General features: G+C 34.6%; 1 protein-coding gene across 1 annotated transcript in view; it reads left to right on the forward strand.

Moving 5' to 3' along the window:
• The window catches only part of LOC148939861 (RNA helicase aquarius), a 242439-nt gene that overhangs the window by 144745 nt on the left and 78228 nt on the right, over positions 1-19466 (forward strand). The window contains exon 18 of the mRNA XM_089106313.1: positions 16473-16597. Coding sequence (XP_088962439.1) covers positions 16473-16597 — 125 coding nt within the window. The remainder of the gene's footprint in view (positions 1-16472; positions 16598-19466) is intronic.

Genomic DNA, 19466 nt, shown 5'->3' on the forward strand with positions numbered 1-19466 from the left:
TTATAAAAAAATTAAGTTTTCCGTAAAAAATAATTAATTTAAAAGAAAATTAAGTAGAAATGGCACTAGATCTAGAGATTTCCTTTAAAATGAGCCATTGAACAACTCTCTACAATGTCCCAGTGCCAAGCTATCTATGGAAAAGAAGAAGAAGAAGAAAGAAAGAAAAAAATATCCCGGTTGTGGGATATTTTTTTTGGCCGAGTGGTCCAAGGCGCTGGTGTTAGTCACCAGTCTCTTCTGAGGTGTGGGTTCAAATCCTACCACTGGTATACGATTATGACCTCATTGATCAATCTTTAATATGACATATGCAATTTTTTCGTACAAAACCGATTCTATTTCAAAAATAAATTGTCTCACTTATAAAAATTTTTTAACGTCATTAATCACCTTTAAAATGAGCCATTGAACAACTCTCTACGATGTTCCAGTCCCAAGCTATCTGTGGAAAAGAAGAAGAAAGAAAAAAATATCCCCTTTGTGGAGAATAACGTGGTAAAAGTCAATTTTCTGGATTTTCAAGCCAATATATATTCTTTGTTATTCAAGCCAAAGGGCGGTAAGTTTCCCTTATAGGAATTTTGGACAAGGCGATACTAATGGTGTACTTTTTGTTTTGATCTGACTCTTTTTTTAGGAGTTATGGGTTTTTATATTTCTTAACATTGGACGTGATCGTCTCTTACTAGGTTGCTAGCTACCGCTGCAACCCGGATACTATGGGTTCAGTTCGTTCCTTATTGTAATTTTGCTTTGATCTGACTCTATTTTTAGGAGTTTTGGGTTTTTATATTTCTTAGCATTGGACTGATCGTCTCTTACTAGATTGCTAGCTACTGCTGCAACCCAAAATATGAGAGGCAGCCTGGTCGAGTGGTCAAAGGCACTGGTGTTAGCCACCAGTCTCTTCGGAGGCGTGGGTTCAAATCTTACCGCTGGTATACGATTATGTTTGAAAGACTGCAGTATGGAAAGACATCAAAAATGCGGTTTTTCGTGGAAAAATTTATTCTCTTTTAGAAATAATTTATTTTAGTTACTATAGATTTTTAACCCAATTAATTTCCTTTAAAATGAGCCATCTACGATGTTCCAGTGCAAAGCTATCTCTGGATACAAAGAAAAAAAGAAAAAAAATATCTCGTTTAGGCAGAATGTTGTAGTAGCTGCCACTTTTCTTGATTTTCAAGCCAATATATTTCCCTTGCTGTTCAAGCCAAGGGACAGAAAGTTTACTATTCAGGGGTTTCGGACAAGGCGGTTCTAATGGTGTATTTTTTGTTTTGATCTGACTCCTTTGTTAGGAACTATGGGTTTTTATATTTCTTAACATTGGACGTGATCGTCTCTTACTAGATTGCTAGCTACCGCTGCAACCCGGATATAGCTCGTTGTTTAATGCAATACTTGTCGAAAGATGAACGTGTATAAATATTGCATTCACTTATTACGTCACATATGGTTATCTTTTAATGTATTATTACAAACAGGAAAAAGCCTACGGCTTTTTCTTCTTTGGAATCGTAAGAGACGAACCTCAAAGAATCAGGCAGCTAACTAAGTCATTTTTTAATTTGGCGTTTCTTACTAGGTTGCTAGCTACCGCTGCAACCTAGATATTCTTATTTCTGCTACTATGGGCTAAGGTTCGTTCTTTCATGTAAAACTAGCAAAACATTTTTTAAGCCTGATGAAGATTTAAGTAATGTGTCAAAAATAAGGTTGCAAGTCGACAATTTTGTTTTGGCCTTATTATAATTGGTATGGTGAAATAATAATATGCATATGGCTCTTAAATCATACTTCTTTATGGTTCCATAAGGTCTAGTGGCTAGGATAGTTAACTTTCACTTAACAGGCTCGGGTTCGATTCCCGGTGTGTGAAAATTTTTAACTCTGCAATCTTCGAACATTTGAACCTTTTATAATTTATAATGATGTATAATATAAATACTGTAATCTTAACTATAGTGAAGTTGCGTATGCAAGTTAGTATAGGGAAGAGTTCGATCTTTATTATAAATTTTCAGGTATTTTTCTAGTATAAAATAAAAGATTAAAACTATTGTTCAGACACCATAAATATTTTTGCAGTTTATAACTATAGCGATTCTAAACTAAAAACGAAAATTCTTGATTTTCTTGATTTTCAAGCCAATATATTCCCCTTGCTGTTCTCAAGCCAAGAGACAGAAAGTCTACTATACAGGGGTTTAGGATAAGGCGGTTCTAATGGTGTACTTTTTGTTTTGATCTGACTCATTTTTTAGGAGCTATGGGTTTTTATATTTCTTAACATTGGACGTGATCGTCTCTTACTAGGTTGCTAGCTACCGCTGCAACCCGGATGAAATAGTAAGAGATGAACCTAAAACCGTCAAGAAGCTAAACAAAGTCTAATGTATGCAATGGTTTGTTATTCAAATGATCGTCCTTTAATGTAACTACCGGTGCAACCCGGATCCCTATTGTAAAACTAAATCCAATGTAAGCAATGGTTTGTGCTTCTTATGATCATCTTTTAATTTGGTGTTTCCACCTCTGCAACCCGTATTTTTACCGCTGCAACCCGTATTATGTAATTAATAGCTAGGTTGCTAGCTACCGGTAGCTAGGTTGCTAGCTACCGCTTCAACCTAGATATTCGTATTTCTGTTACTATTAGCTAAGGTTCGTTCTTCACTGTAAAATTGCTGCAAACCGGATACGACAACTCCTTCGATACGAAGTGCCTGACTGAAGAAGAAAAACCAAATTGTGCCTACAACGTTCTTTACTCAGGCAGTACTAGCGCGCTGCCTATGACAATAAACTGATTACAGACAGGAAAAAGCCTACGGCTTTTTCTTCTCTGAAATAGTAAGAGACGAGTCTCAAACAATCAAGTAGCTAGCTAATTCCAATGTATGCAATTGTTTGTTATTTAAATGATCGTCTTTTTTTGTAAATATTGCTCGGATACCATGGATATTTTTGTAGTTTACACAAGCTGCAAAGAATGCACAGGCTGATCTTTGTAAATTGAGAAAAAATTTACGTATGTTTTACCGGGACTACAAAAAATATTCAAAATTAAAGATTAAAATTATCTCTGAAAGAATAGATTTTGTTGAAAAGTCAGCTAGAGATGCTTTCGCAAAACTTCATAGTAATATCCAAAAGAAATGTTGTATGTTTAGTGAAAAGCTTCCAAGGTATGGACCGGCAACTGTGGAACAGTTTACAGTTGTAATGGGAAATCTTATACACTACTGTGAATATATTGAGGCATAATTGTCCTTCACTTAGTTTCAGCTTAAATTCGATGAACGAGCCTTTATGTAACTAGCTACCTTGCAACCCGGAAATATTACATTTCTTAGTATTAGATGTGATCCTCTCTTGTTATGTTGCTAGCTACCGCTGTGGCATGGATCTTAAGTGATGTTTGAAAGACTGCAGTGTGAAAAGACATCAAAAATGCAGTTTTTGGTGGTAAAATTTATTCTCTTTTAGAAATAATTTATTTTAGTTACAAAAGATTTTTAACCCAATTAATTTCCTTTAAAATGAGCCATTGAACAACTCTGCGATGTTCCAGTGCCAAGCTGTCAGTGGAAAAGAAAAAAGAAAGGAAAAACAGAAGATCCCGTTCAGGCAGAATGATGTAGTAGCTGCCACTTTTCTTGATTTTCAAGCCAATATATTTCCCTTGCTGTTCAAGCGAAGGGACAGAAAGTTTCCTATACAGGGGTTTCGGACAAGGCGGTTCTAATGGTGTACTTTTTGTTTTGATCTGACTCCTTTGTTAGGAACTATGGGTTTTTATATTTCTTAACATTGGACGTGATCGTCTCTTACTAGATTGCTAGCTACCGCTGCAACCCGGATGGTCCAAGACACTGGTGTTAGCCACCAGTCTCTTCGGAGGCGTGGGTTCAAATCTTACCGCTGGTATACGATTATGTTTGAAAGACTGCAGTGTGAAAAGACATCAAAAATGCAGTTTTTGGTGGAAAAATTTGTTCTCTTTTAGAAATAATTTATTTTAGTTACTATAGATTTTTAACCCAATTAATTTCCTTTAAAATGAGCTATTGAACAACCCTCTACGATGTTCCAGTGCCAAGCTATCTGTGGAAAAGAAAAAAGAAAAAAATATCCCGTTTGTGGAGAATAACATGGTAAAAGTCTATTTTCTTGATTTTCAAGCCAATATATTTTCTTTGTTATTCAAGCCAAAGGGCGGTAAGTTTCCTTTATAGAGGATTCGGACAAGGCGGTTCTAATGGTGTACTTTTTATTTTGATCTGACTCTTTTTTTAGGAGTTGGGGGGTTTTATATTTCTTAACATTGGAGGTGATCGTCTCTTACTAGGTTGCTAGCTACCGCTGCAACCCGGAAACCCCTGGAGCCACCGTATATCAGTTACTATTGGTGAGAGATCAATCTTTACTGTAACTCTTTTAGAAATAATTTATTTTAGTTACTATAGATTTGTAACCCAATTAATTTCCTTTAAAATGAACTATTGAACAACTCTCTACGATGTTCCAGTGCCAAGCTATCTCTGGAAAATAAAGAAAAAAAATATCCCGTTTAGGAAGAATTTTGTAGTAGCTGCCACTTTTCTTGATTTTCAAGCCAATATATTTCCCTTGCTGTTCAAGCCAAGGGACAGAAAGTTTACTATACAGGGGTTTCGGATAAGGCGGTTCTAATGGCGTACTTTTTGTTTTGATCTGACTCCTTTTTTAGGAGCTATGGGTTTTTATATTTCTTAACATTGGACGTGATCGTCTCTTACTAGGTTGCTAGCTACCGCTGCAACCCGGATCCTGCAACCCAAATTCACATATACATATTTATGAGAGGCAGCCTGGCCGAGTGGTCCAAGGCACTGGTGTTAGCCAACAGTCTCTTCGGAGGCGTGGGTTCAAATCTTACCGCTGGTATACGATTATGTTTGAAAGACTGCAGTGTGAAAAGACATCAAAAATGCAGTGTTTGGTGGAAAAATTTATTCTCTTTTAGAAATAATTTATTTTAGTTACTATAGATTTGTAACCCAATTAATTTTCTTTAAAATGAGCTATTGAATAACTCTCTACGATGTTCCAGTACCAAGCTATCTCTGGAAAAGAAAAAAAATATCCCGTTTAGGCAGAATGTTGTAGTAGCTGCCACTTTTCTTGATTTTCAAGACAGTATATTTCCCTTTCTGTTCAAGCCAAGGGACAGAAAGTTTACTATTCAGGGGTTTCGGATAAGGCGGTTCTAATGGTGTACTTTTTGTTTTGATCCGACTCCTTTTTTAGGAGCTATGGGTTTTTATATTTCTTAACATTGGACGTGATCGTCTCTTACTAGGTTGCTAGCTACCTCTGCAACCCGGATTACATAATAATTTTAGCGATTCTAAACTGGAAAATAAAATATATAAAAAATTTCATTTTTTGGTCTGGAAATAGATATTAAATCCCACGTCGGGTAGTTAGAACCTAACCAAAAATAAAACTAATTTAAAAATTTTTAGATATTTTTCTAGCTTGAATTGAAAGATTCAAACTATTGCTCGGATACCATCGATATTTTTGCAGTTTACACAAGCTGCAAAGAACGCATAAGGACAAAATTAAAAATTATATTCAGAAGTCCAAAAACATGGCAACAATGCAGGCTGAGCTTTGTAAATTGAGAAACATTTTACGAATGTTTTATCGGGATTACGAAAAATATTCAAAATCACAGATTAAAACTCTCTCTGAAAGAGCGGATTTTGTTGAAAAGTCGGCTAGAAATGCTTTCGCAAAACTTCATAGTAACATCCAAAAGAAATGTTGTATGTTTAATGAAAAGTTCCCAAGGTATGGACCGGCAACTGTGGAGCAGTTTACAGATGTAATGGGAAATATTTGACATCACTGTGAATATATGGATGCATAACTATCCTTTAATTAGTTTCAGCTTCATTCAATGATCGAGCCTTTATGTATTTTCATCTGACTTGTTTTTGAAGTTATGGGTTTTTATATTTCTTAACATTGGACGTGATTGTCTCTTACTAGGTTGCTAGCTACCGCTGCAACCCGGATTACCACAAACTGTTTGATTAGTATAGGCTAGAGTTCGTTCTTTATTATACAAGTTGCTTTATTCAACAAATGGCCTCAATCTTAAAGGCAAAGTCGGTATGATAATATGGTACCCTCTTTATAGAGTGAATTTTAATAACTACTACATGAGATCCTCTTGACTAACACCATTTATGATCGATCCTTATGCCCCAGTATACAAGTCTGTATAGGCAAGAGTTCGTTCTTTATTGTAACAAATACGAACCTCAAACAATCAAGTCGCTAACTAATTCCAATGCATGCAATAGTTTGTTATTCCAATGATCGTCTTTTAATGTAATTATGATGAACTATATCGGTCCTTTCTGTAATTATGTAATACCGCTGTAACCCCGATAACAAACAGGAAAATATTACAAACAGGAAAAAGCCTACGGCTTTTTCTTCTTTGAAATAGTAAGAGACGAACATCAAACGATCAAGTAGCTAACTAAGTCCAATGCATGCAATAACTTTTTATTCCAGTGATCGTCTTTTAATGTAACATATCAGTTACTATGGGAGAGAGATCGTTCTTTACTGTAATCTCTTACTAGGTTGCTAGCTACCGCTGCAACCCGGACCAAGGCACTGGTGTTAGCCACCAGTCTCTTCGGAGGCGTGGGTTCAAATCTTACCGCTGGTATACGATTATGTTTGAAAGACTGCAGTGTGAAAAGACATCAAAAATGTAGTTTTTGGTGGAAAAATTTATTCTCTCTTAGAAATAATTTATTTTAGTTACTATAGATTTGTAACCCAATTAATTTCTTTTAAAATGAGCCATTTAACAACTCTCTACGATGTTCCAGTGCCAAGCTATCTCTGGAAAACAAGAAAAAAAAATATCCCGTTTAGGCAGAATCTTGTAGTAGCTGCCAATTTTCTTGATTTTCAAGCCAATATATTTCCCTTGCTGTTCAAGCCAAGGGACAGAAAGTTTACTATACAGGGGTTTCGGACAAGGCGGTTCTAATGGTGTACTTTTTGTTTTGATCTGGATCCTTTGTTAGGAACTATGGGTTTTTATATTTCTTAACATTGGACGTGATCGTCTCTTACTAGGTTGCTAGCTACCGCTGCAACCCGGATTATGTAATATCCAATAATTGTCTTTTAATGTAATCTCTTTGGAGGCGTCGGTTCAAATCTTACCGCTGGTATACGATTATGATTTATGTACAAAAATCAAATATCTTTGAAAAGACTGCAGTATGAAAAGACATCAAAAATGCAGTTTTTATTAGGAAAATTTATTCTCTCTTAGAAATAATTTATTTTAGTTACAAAAGATTTTTAACCCAATTCATTACCTTTAAAATGAGCCATTGAACAACTCTCTAGGATGTTCCAGTGCCAAGCTATCTGTGGAAAAGAAAAAAAAAGAGAAAGAAAAAAGATGCCGTTTGTGGAGAATAACGTGGTTAAAGTTAATTTACTTGATTTTCCAACCAATATATTTCCTTTGCTGTTCAAACCAAGTGACATAAAGTTTCCTATACAGGGGTTTCGGACAAGGTGGTGCACTTTTTGTTTTGATCTGACTCCTTTTTTAGGAGCGATGGGTTTTTATATTTCTTAACATTGGACGTGATCGTCTCTTACTAGGTTGCTAGCTACCGCTGCAACCCGAATTTACGTAATTTTTGTTAAGTACAACAGATTTCTATATACAGCAATTAACAAATAAATGTTTTGTTAAAACCCCCCAACATTACTGCATTTTATATAATAATGGATAATTATATAAAATGAAACCGTATTCACAAACACCATTTATGATGAACTATATCGGTCCTTTATGTACTTTAACAAATTGATTCTATTTTAAAAACAATTTGATTTAAATACAAAAGATTTTTAATCCCATTAATATCGTTTAAAATGAGCCATTGAACAACTCTCTACGATTTTCCAGAGCCAAGCTATATTTTTTGGCAAAAAAAGATGCCGTTTAGGCACAATGCTGTAGTAGCTGTCACTTTTCTTGATTTTCAAGCCAAAATATTTCCCTTGCTGTTCAAGCCAAGGAACAGAAAGTTTCATATATAGGGGTTTTGGACAAGGTGGTTCTAATGGTGTACTTTTTGTTTTGATCTGACTCTTTTTTTTAGGAGTTATGGGTTTTTATATTTCTTAACATTGGACGTGATCGTCTCTTACTAGGTTGCTAGCTACCGCTGCAACCCGGATCCTTATTGTAATGCAGGATGAAGATGACGATTCTTTTACTAGCCGATGAAAAATGCAATAATGTTTTTAGTTTTTGAAATTAAATTTTGACAAGGGATTACAACAATTCATGTGTTTTTAAAACATGAAAAAAAGTTGACAATTTTTTTAAGTTCAGTTCAGCGCTAAAATTATTATGTAAGCTGCAAAAATATTTACGGTCCCTGAGCAATAATTTTAATGTTTTAATTCAAACTAGAAAAAACTTTTAAATTTTTAAATTATTTGGTTTTTTGCTAGATATTCTACAAAAATCTCGAGGGTATTTTGCTGTTCACTCCTATATAAGTCATCATTTTTTGCTTTGTCTTCCTTCTGATGTCGTTGGATTTCTGTGTTTTAGTTTGTTATTTATGTCCAATCAGCTGAGAAAAAAAAGGCTCATTAGCTCATTTGCATTGTCTGAATATTTTATACATTGTTTCAAGCTACATTGCTATTGCTTTAGACTGAAAACCGCTGGAACCTGGACTAAAGATCTAAAGATAAATATGTGTTACATCATCCTCTATATAATGATTCCTTTTAATACTTCAGTTTTTATGGGCTACAGATCGTTCTTTAATGTACTTTACTTTCAATAAAAAAAGAATTAATTTTTTATGAGACACCATAATAATTTTTCCCGTTTACATAATAGCTTTAGAATTCGGAAATGAGAATTAAGATAAAATAAATTTTATCTAAAAAAAAAAAATTTAAGATACTGTTAAGTTCAATTCAAAATTATGTTGGAGCATGACATCATTGCAATACTGATTTATATAAATATGACGTCACTCACATGAATTTTTTTTCCAAAATTGAGGCTTATAATGAATTTTCTCAAGCTTTTGTCCTGTATAGATTTATTTAGGCCAGAAAATCCCAGGATACCATTTTTTCGGAAAAAATATGGAGCCGTTTTCGAGAAAAAAGAAATAAATATAGAATTATTGCTCGTTTATAAGCATAGTATAAATATAAGGATCCTACAGCCTCCAAATTTCAAACACAAATGTAAATTAGCAATTTCCCTTGCTATTCAAGCCAAGGGATAGACAGTTTCCTGTATAAAGGTTTCGGATAAGGCGGTTCTAATGGTATACTTTTTGTTTTGATCTTACTCTATTTTTAGAAGTTATGGATTATTATATTTTGTAACAATGGACGTGATCGTCCCTTGCTAGGCTGCTAGCTACCACTGCAACTTTGACTTACTTGACTTATCACTCTTGCTTAGCAGGGTCGCCAGTGTAGAGGGACCTGGTTGACAGTGCTGTCAGTCTTCTCCAAGCAGCCCTGTCCAGGCTAAGGATGGGGCCTCATTTGGGTCGAAGTTGTGGTTGAAGAGGCGTTGATTTATAACATCAGCCCATCTAGTGCGTGGTCTCCCTCGAGGATGTTTCCAGACAATCGAGGGATTGAAGTCCGATATGATCTTTGCAGGGGCAGTTGGCTGGAGGCGGAGTAAGTGGTCGTACCATCTTAGAGAACGAGCTTCTACATGGGAGGAAAGGTTCAGCAACTTGAAGGTTCTCAGGATCTCAGTATTGCGGATTTTGTCATACCATTTGAAGCCTTCAACTTGACGCAGGTGTATAGTTTGGATGGCGTCGACCTTTCCTAGGAGTGTCTGGATTATTGGCAATGTCTCAGAAGAGTACAGCATGATGCATGAGACTGTTGTGTTGTAGATACGTGCTTGTGTAAGTCGACTAAGTTTCAGTTTGTGGGAGACGGATATCAGGATCCATCTGAATATAGAGATTGCTTTTTCTGATCAGTCTGAGAGATCTGTGCCCAAAGTAATATGTGATTATATAATTGATCCAAGGAAAGGGAATGGATGTACCTTATAAAGAGAACCATCTTTTATCGCAATAATCATAGATTACGTCAATGTTGTCTTTTCTACAGTTTTGATCTCCGTTTTCTTTCATTGCACTTTCAGCCCACCTACAAAGGCAGTTGAGGAAATTATCGTAAGTGCAGACATAAGTTGGTCTAGACATTTGCAAAGAAAGGCTAAATTGTCGGCAAAGTCCTCCCGGCATAACTTATGCCAAAGGGGTGGACACGGTGTGTCTTGTTCAAAATGTGGTCGATGACGCAGTTAAACAGCTCAGGTGCAGCAGCGGATCCTTGCCGTACACCATTGTTTATCGGAAAGGAAGAAGAAAGCTTCCCGTTAATAAGGATAGTGCTTTCTGTGCTGTTGTAGAGCTCTATAAAGAGGCTGACTATCTTTGTTGGTAGTCCCGCAGCCTTCAGGATTAGCCAAATGGATTGCCTGTTAACGGTGTCAAAGGCAGAACGAAAGTCAATGAAAGCTACGTAAGCTTTCTTGTTGAATTCTAGTTTCGTCTCAATGGTCTATCTGACAGTATGAATCTGTTCAGTTGTCAGTATTCCTGGCATGAATTTGGCTCATTGGGGGCGGCGTAATGTATTTAGAAAACTTGTTGCACATTTCCACCGGAGTATTGCAAAGGGCTTTCCAGGAATAGAGAGTAGGGACCCGGACCCGGACTGCAACCCGGATAACTATTTCCAATGTATGCAATGGTTTGTTACTCTGATGATCGTCTTTTAATGTAAAACTCTAAACTAAAACTCAAACTAAAACTCTAAACTGAAACTAAACTAAAACTAAATTAAAATTAAACTAAAACTCTAAAATAAAAATCTAAACTAAACTAAAACTCTAAACTAAAAAATCGAAACTAAAACTCTAAACTAAAATTCTAAAACTCTGTTTTAGATAAAACAAACTGTTTCATAATTCTCTTTAAGATTAATGTCGGTTTAAAAAATATTGTGAACCTTTATATCTGGTTGGCAGAATACTCGTTTAGGGTGCTCCGTATCATCTATTTGAAAAATATATTATCTTCAAACCTATTTTCACAGCCTCATTGGTGACTAGAAGTATTTTTGATGATATTTACTGAGACCCCCAAGGTAAACAGTGATTGTTTTTAATTTGTTTCCCAGCCAATTCTTTTCAATCTCAAAGTGGCTTCCAAACGCCAACTTTTTTATACGTTTTCTATCTGAATTTTTATAGTAAGGAAGGAGCTCTTGCCCTTAGTAACCTATGTCTTGTCAAATTACCTAATCAATTTCTTCAGACTATGTCTTATAAATAATTACCACACCGGGATTCAAACCTGAGCCGGACGGTTCAAAGAACTATCCAAAACCACTAGACCATATGCGATATGTTTTAAAAGCTAATTAATTGTTTTACGATCTTTTTTTTAGTATAGAGCTCAGATGTGCTTTAGCTAATCCGGGTTGCAGCCGTAGCTTGCATTATATTAAAACACGATCATTAGAAGAACAAACCATTGAAGAACAAACATTCGACTGAGTTAGCTGCCTGATTCTTTAAGGCCTGTCTCTTATCTAAATCTAATCCAACAGCTGCAGACAATTAAGCTAATTCACACATAGAGCTGAACACTGGTACATTCACAACTAGACCTGAACACTTGTACATTTACATACAAAGCTGAACACTGGTTGATCCACCTATAGAGCTGAACACTGTTGCTCATATGTGCACAATAAAGCCAACAGGTGCAGGTAGCCTACTACTAAGTTCCTTGTCCTTTTGATTTTCCTTCTTAATTTGATAAGTTTTTAATTTTTATGTTTTTCTATTCCAATATTTCTGGCTTTTTCATTGTGAGATCTTTTCCATTTGAAAGACTAGTTTTTTTTCGGCTTTTAAACAAAGCTATAGGGTATTTTAACCATTTTTTTGATTTTTTGACATAAAATTTTTTAACAGTAACACAAATTTCCACTGACTCAGGAACATTATCTTTTAAGCTTTTCTTAATACATTCAGCAATACCTGGGAATACATCATCTCCAGTAACAATAATGTTACTGTAAAGATCCCTTCTATGGTCTATGCTGCACTTCATTATACAGTCCTTAATTTTTTTGTCAAGACCAAAGAATTCATCGTCATTGGGCAGAGGATAGTCAACAGAATCAGATTGTTGCAACAAAAGCTTGGTGTAAAAATTTGTTAAGGTTTTACTGCCATGATGCAAATGACAATGGACATGATCAATGAATCTACCCATAATAACAGGAGTAAAATCAGTGAAATCCTCCATAATATGTACGACCAAGCCTGTATGCTTCCCTAATGTTTTTAAAGCATGGAAAGCATACTCTTTTGCCATAGTTTTGCCATAAGCTTCCATTGATGGAATTCTATAAACCTTCTGTTTTAGAGTTCCATCTTCAGTTTTGTTTACAATTTTGCTTATGGTGGAAATATTTTCGTTTGGGGGATTATTATTTTCATATTCTCTATCATCGTCTAAAGGTTCATTTTTTCCTGCAGTAGGGGATATATTTTGACATTTCTTACTATTTGCATCGTCACCGGTGATTTTGTCCATCACATTTGCATCTTCTACTATGATATTTTCTGCCATACCTATAGGCTCTTTTGACTGTCTGGTGTCACTGTATTTGTCTTCCTTAATAATTTTCTCTGCAGTAGGTAATATGGTTTCATGGGATTCTAGACGATATTTTTTATCACCATCAGATCCTTCGTCTGTACATTTAAAAATCTTCACAAAGATACTACCTATAACCTGCTGTTTCTTAAAGATCTCAATTTCTTTTTCGGTACTATCGGACAAACATAGTTCTTCTAAGCTAAGTTCTCCACTATTCCCAAGTTTTCCACCTCCCCAGCGAGTGAAAATGCTTGGTTTTCTTAAGTGGAACTCAATTTTGCTGTCTTCAGATGCTAATTCAATCATCAGTTCCGTGCCTGATTCAGTTGTATATTTCAATTTTCCAGCTTTCACTTTAACAAATGTTGGCTGCTTCGTAATAGCAAGTTTTCCGTAGCGAATATTTATTTTATATTGCATTGGAATATGTATCTTATGAAGCTCACGTTTATTTGACGCGTCGCATGCCCAGATCCTGACAAAAAAGAAAACTAGTTTTAAAATTTTTAGGTATTTTTCTAGTTTCAATTAAAAGATTAAAATTATTGCTCAGATACCATAAATATTTTTGCAGTTTATAACTAGCGATTCTGAACTAAAAACTAATTTTTTCTCTGTTGGCTTTTGGGTTAAGAGGAGCCTCTGTGAGTAAAACTGGGTGCTCTTCTGGGGCAACGCGAAGTTCATTGTAGAAGATATGCTGCAGGATCTATTCCATATCGTCCCAATCTGTGACAATCCCTTGCTCTATAGGATACTTAAGTCTTAAAATTCCCCTTTTTGCTTGAGCGTCATCACCTATATAATCATCCTGGCTGCCTGAATTAATTATCACTCCCATATGTTTTGGACGTCCAATCACAGCAGGAAACAAAGTTTTTGGGGTATCGTCTCCTGAAAATCCTGCTTTACAAATACCTGATCCATTATCAATAACAATTGCAACTAAATCTTCTGTCATTAGTAAGTTAGTAACATGACAAGCTAAAGTAACATATCGAGTAGCAAAATCCTAACAAAAAATAAAACTAATTTTAAAATTTTCAGGTATTTTTTTAGTTTGAAATATAAAAAAAGTATTGCTGAGACACTGTTTCTATTTTTGCAGTTTAAATATTAACCTTTGCGGTTTTTAGATGAAAACTAAAATAAAAAATTGAATTTCTTTTTTACGAAAATATAACGTAAAAGGTACCCACTTTAGAAGCTGAGCCAGAAATATCTGGTCCCAGGAGACAATTATAACTTTGAAGTGAGAGGTAGAATTAAACTTTTGTTGATGAAATCGAACAAACACCAAAACTAATTTTAACATTTTCAGGTATTTCTCTAGTTTGAATTAAAAAATTAATATTATTGCTCGAACACCATAAATATTTTTGCAGTTTACATAATACTTGGTGATTCTGAACTAAAATGAAATAAGAAATTGAATCTCTTTTCTACGAAAATGTAGCACAAAAGATACAGACTTTAGAAGTTGAGCCAAAAAAATTTTGGTTCCAGGAGACAATTGCAACTTTGAAGTAAGAGATGAAATAAAAGTTTCGTTTATTAAACGAAAAACAAAACAAAACTAATTTAAAAATTTTCAGGTATTTTTCTAATTTGAATTAAGAAATTAATATTATTGCTCAGACACCATAAATATTTTTCCAGTTTGCATCATAATATTAGCGATTATGTACTGATGCAATTATAGCTAACATTATAATTTTGAGTTTGCTTTTACGCCATATATGGTTACAATCTAAGATTGTGACGTCATTCATCAGTCTTGTACATGATTGGACGTCATGACATCAAGGAAAGGCTCAAATTTTGTACGTTTAGAAGACAAGTGATAGTGAGAATATATATATATATATATATAGAAGCCTGCCGTGTGCAAAATGCCGGGGCCTAGCGGCGTCAAACTTATGAGGAAAAATTGAAGATTTTCATGTATGGAGAAGTACATTAAATTGCTTGGAATCTGAGTGGGGAGTGGCTTTTCAGACAAATGGGCTCTGTACGAGGGTTTTTCGTTGCATTTTAAGGAAAATGAGTCTTTAAAATTTCTATTTCTCATAAATGATAATGAGATTTAAGGACATTAAATTTATCTTAAAATTCTTAGAAAAAAAACTACGCTTTCATTTTTAGCTTTGAAAAATTTCAGGAGAATTTCAGTCAAGGCACAAAGTCTAGATGTCCACTGGGAATCAATCTTTTCGTTTGCCCATTGCATCTTCAGGTGACTTATTGGCAATTGGTTTTCAACCCAAAATCTTAGACCGCGGCTTAAGCGGTAACCATGGACTAAACTAATGCCGAAAGTATTCTCACTTCAATCGAATCAATTCCCACACGTATTTGCCGCTCTATCCCCACTTTTGGGCTATGACGCCATATTCGCCACCCTCTGCAACAAAGCCTACAGTGGGACTTCGTCCCAAGACAACAGCAGAATTTTCCTACAATAGTTATTAATTGTCGGGACTGCCCCAAGTGCCGTTTTCATTCTTGATTTTTTTTTTCCAAGACAGCATAAAACTTTACCAAAAACAGCTGTAAATTTTTATGACATAAAAGTTGTGTTAGTCACAAATTTAGGATTTCGTGGTATTAAGAAATTCCTTTTTTGGAACCAAGATTTTTTTTTTTTTTTAATACATTTTGAGGTATAATCTCTTTTCGGATTCATTTTTAATATCTGTAAGCATTAGTATTATACATCACGAGATAAAAGCTTTTCATATTTTTTTTTTGTATGAAGTCTATCCGGTTTTTGCCCCTCCCCCTTTCCTCTAATATTTAACTCGAATACTAAATATTTGATTTTATTATCATCTTTCTTTTAGTAAGACATTTTATTTTCTCGTAATTCATATCTTAATGTTTATTATTTTATATAGGTATTTTTGATGATCACACTGCATTTCCATGACGTACAAATAACAGTTCAATTAACGGTAAATCTTCTTATTAGACAGTGAAAAACAATGATAAAAAATCTGGATATTTCGATCACATACACAGCGACCGTCAGAGTTTATCTGGTCGAGTTTATCTGCTGATGACAGTGGTCAAATATGGCTCTGAAGCATGGACGCTCCGAAAAGCGGATGAAGATTTGCTAGATGTTTTCCAGAGAAATTTCTTAAGGATTGTTCTGGGTACCCGACTGAATGACCGTATTTCAAACAATAGGCTATACGAAAAATATGGTTCAATACCGCTCTCTAGGGCTATATTGAACGAAAGGTAAAGGTGGCTAGGGCACGTTGTGCGGATGAAGGATGACAGATTGCCGAAGATTGTACTTTTCGGCCAACCATCTAGGGCTAAACGGGAAGCAGATCGTCCCCGTTTGGGGTGGGAGGATGTCATAAAGAGAGATTGAAAGGAAATGGGAATTTCGTGGGCGGGTGTAAAGTAGGAGGCTTTGAACAGATTTGGATGGAGGAGGAGCGTGCGTAGCTGTGTTGGCCTCAGGCGGCTTGATGCTGCGGTGAGTCGTTAGTAGTATTAGTAGTAATTATCTGCTGATGACGGTTGCTGTGTATGTGATCGAAATATCCAGAATTTATATCTTTCTTTTTCACTGTCTAATAAAAGGCTTTATCCCTATCTGAACTTTTGTTTATATATTTTTATTTTATATTAATAATTATAATTTGTTCATAGGTTGTTTCTGTCGAGGACATTGCGAATAATTTTCCATTTACAGTATTCTTTGCTAACGCTCCTCAGCCGTTGTTTAAAGGAAAAGTCTATGATGAAGATATGGATATTGCTGAAGGCTGTTTCAGGTAACTACCTTCGCATTTTCTAATATTTATTCCGACCTGATCTTTTAATTATCACATAGCCATAGTTACAGCGTTATGAATCCGAGTTAATTTAGCAAATTATGGATGATAACTACGCGTTCCGTTTTTGATTCCATGGGGAGTGCGTGATTTGCTTGGCACCATAGCTGCCAGGTGGTGCGCATTTGCGCCATTTTGAGTTGATTGCGCATTGAATTTTTCAAATTGGCGCATTGCACCGATTTTTCGGATGTCAAAAGAATTCGGCGCAAAGTGGGCGCGTTTTGCCTTCACAATAACAGTGACAAAATTAAAATTTCAGAGTCTATTGTTTACTGACAACTTCTACTGACAGATTCAATAATCTCTGTAAAGATAGGTGTAATTTTCAGAACACTGTAGGGATTTTTATATTGCATTCTAGGCTTCATGACGACATAAATCTCAAATATTAAAGTGTGCATTATCCTTAGCGTTAAAAACTAAATGGGACGGAGGTCTATTTTCGAAAAAAAAAACAGAAAAGAGTTGGAAAAGCTGACCTTCGTTCGACATAGGTCAAGCAGCTCTTTTTGTCTTAAGCTCACCCATCAGCAACCCCTTCGTCGAGAGAGTGTTTTCTGTCATGAATCTTGTCAAGTACAAAATTCGAAACAGGATGCCCCTTTAAATGCTTAACTCTACTGTGACAATCCGACTTAGGCTAAATTGCCAGGGAAAGTACTGCAGGGATTTTTATTCCACACCCGTTATGCTGAATAGATTTACCAATGACATGTAAGACATCAAAAAACCATCCAATGAGATTGAAAATAAAAAAGAAACTCTTTATGAAATCCCTGGCGATATAGAAGGAGGGTTTGCTGTTTAACTTTAAAAATGATCTTGAATACTGGTCAAAAATAAATACAATATATGATTAAAAATGTAACAAACTAATTTAAAGTTCATTAAAAGGAAAACACAAATAAAATAAACATCGGAACTGTTGAAGGTCCTTGCCAAGTACAATTTTGTCTCATATGTATATGTCTTTGGCTTCTATTTCATGACAACATCTCAGAACGTTGTCCTTAGCCTGCAATTTTATAAATAGTTGCATTAATAACGGCTGGTCTAATTTCTTATCTTTAACTTGGTCGTTCTTGTCGTTATTATTTATATTTTGACAGCTACGAAACATTTTGTTCTCATAACTAAGTTTGGGAATAATCCTATCTGTTTGTTATCTTTATCAAATGCACCTTTAACTTCCACATTTTTGTATAACTTATTTATATTGTAAAACCAGTATACTGAGTACTTATTTCTTTTTTTAGTTCTTCAATCACAATTTATATTTTTGGTATTTAATAACTTAGCATGTTTTCCAAAAATTTATGTAAAATACCGATTTAGATTTTGGCAAGTATTTTTTTTTTGTCACACCATCTTTCATTTCCTTTTTTTATTTAGTTTTCTAAAATACAAGACAACTAGACACAATATCTTCATCGTCAACACAGAGACTGCGAACAGAAAATTTTGACCACAAAAGTACGTGTAATCAGTCAAAGATTCTTCACTGTTTCAGATTTCGGAATATGGTGCCAAAATCTGTCAATGAAGACTGAATCCTACCAATTTTGAGTTCTAGTATTCTGAAAGCAAAATTCACACTTTCTGGTAACATTGTCTCTGATTTTTTTTTTTTTTTTTTTTTTTTTTTTTTTTTTGCACTCATCTCTGCAAGATCTAATTTACCCTGAATTTCGAACTCCACCAGAAAAAAAGCTTTCCTCGGTGCGCATTCTTAAATCAGGCCCCTGGCATCACTGCTTGGCAGTCCAATCTTTCATGGGCTACTGAGAAATTACTGCCTGAAATGCTATTGCTTATGATGCTCTTTGTTTGCCTTTCTAATTTTTAATTTTAGGTCAATGGGTGTTATTGCAAATGTTTTCTTTTAGTCTTTCCGTTTTAATATTAAATTGAGGAATGAGTATAGCGTAAGTAACTTTCATTTCTAGATTTAAAAAATGATTTAAGGATTTTTTTATAATTCCTTATGATTTGTTCGTAATTTCTTTATTTTTGGTTGTTTTTTTGTTGTCACATCTACCCTGGTGTAACTTACCAAGGACTTGGTAAGTTTCAATTGTTCTTTGATCAATGCGTGCAAGAAGAGGGGGGGGTATTCATGATTTCAAGGATATTTTTATAATTCCTTATATTTTGCTCATAATTTCTCTTTTTTGGTTGTTTTTTTAAGTCACATCTACCCTGGTATAGCTTACCAAGTCGCTACTTAGTAAGTTTCGATTCAAAGCAGTTTGGGATATATACATATATATATATATATATATATATATATATATATATATATATATATATATATATATATATATATATATATATATATATATATATATATATATATATATATATATATATATATATATATATATATATATATATATATATGCTGTTTAGTTTTATGAATCCATGCTTCACCTATAAAAGTCGTTGTATTGTTTTATGTTATGAATATTATTCTATATTTGCTGTGTCTTACACAAACCCAAGTAACCAAGTGTTTAGCTTTGTGATATCTATCGAAGGTAAACTTTTTTTTCGAAACTCTCATTAGTTTAGTCTGCTTAAGGAAAATACCTACTAGATGTACCGCTAGTCGCCTGAATCCCCCCGAGTTGCTACTTGTACTTATAAAGTAGTGTTTACGTTTCTGTAGATGATAGATATGTAATTAGGAGACCTACTTGTACCTATTTTGAGGTGAAGGCACAAAAAGTCATTTTCCAAGAGTGGGGGGAGATTTTTTTTCTAATAATAATACCAAAAAAAGTATCTTTGTAAATTTATTTTGAAG

This window comes from Artemia sp. Qi Xiang Cuo, chromosome 20 (genome assembly GCF_049724085.1).
Source record: "Artemia sp. Qi Xiang Cuo chromosome 20, ASM4972408v1, whole genome shotgun sequence".
Lineage (NCBI taxonomy): Eukaryota > Metazoa > Arthropoda > Branchiopoda > Anostraca > Artemiidae > Artemia > Artemia sp. Qi Xiang Cuo.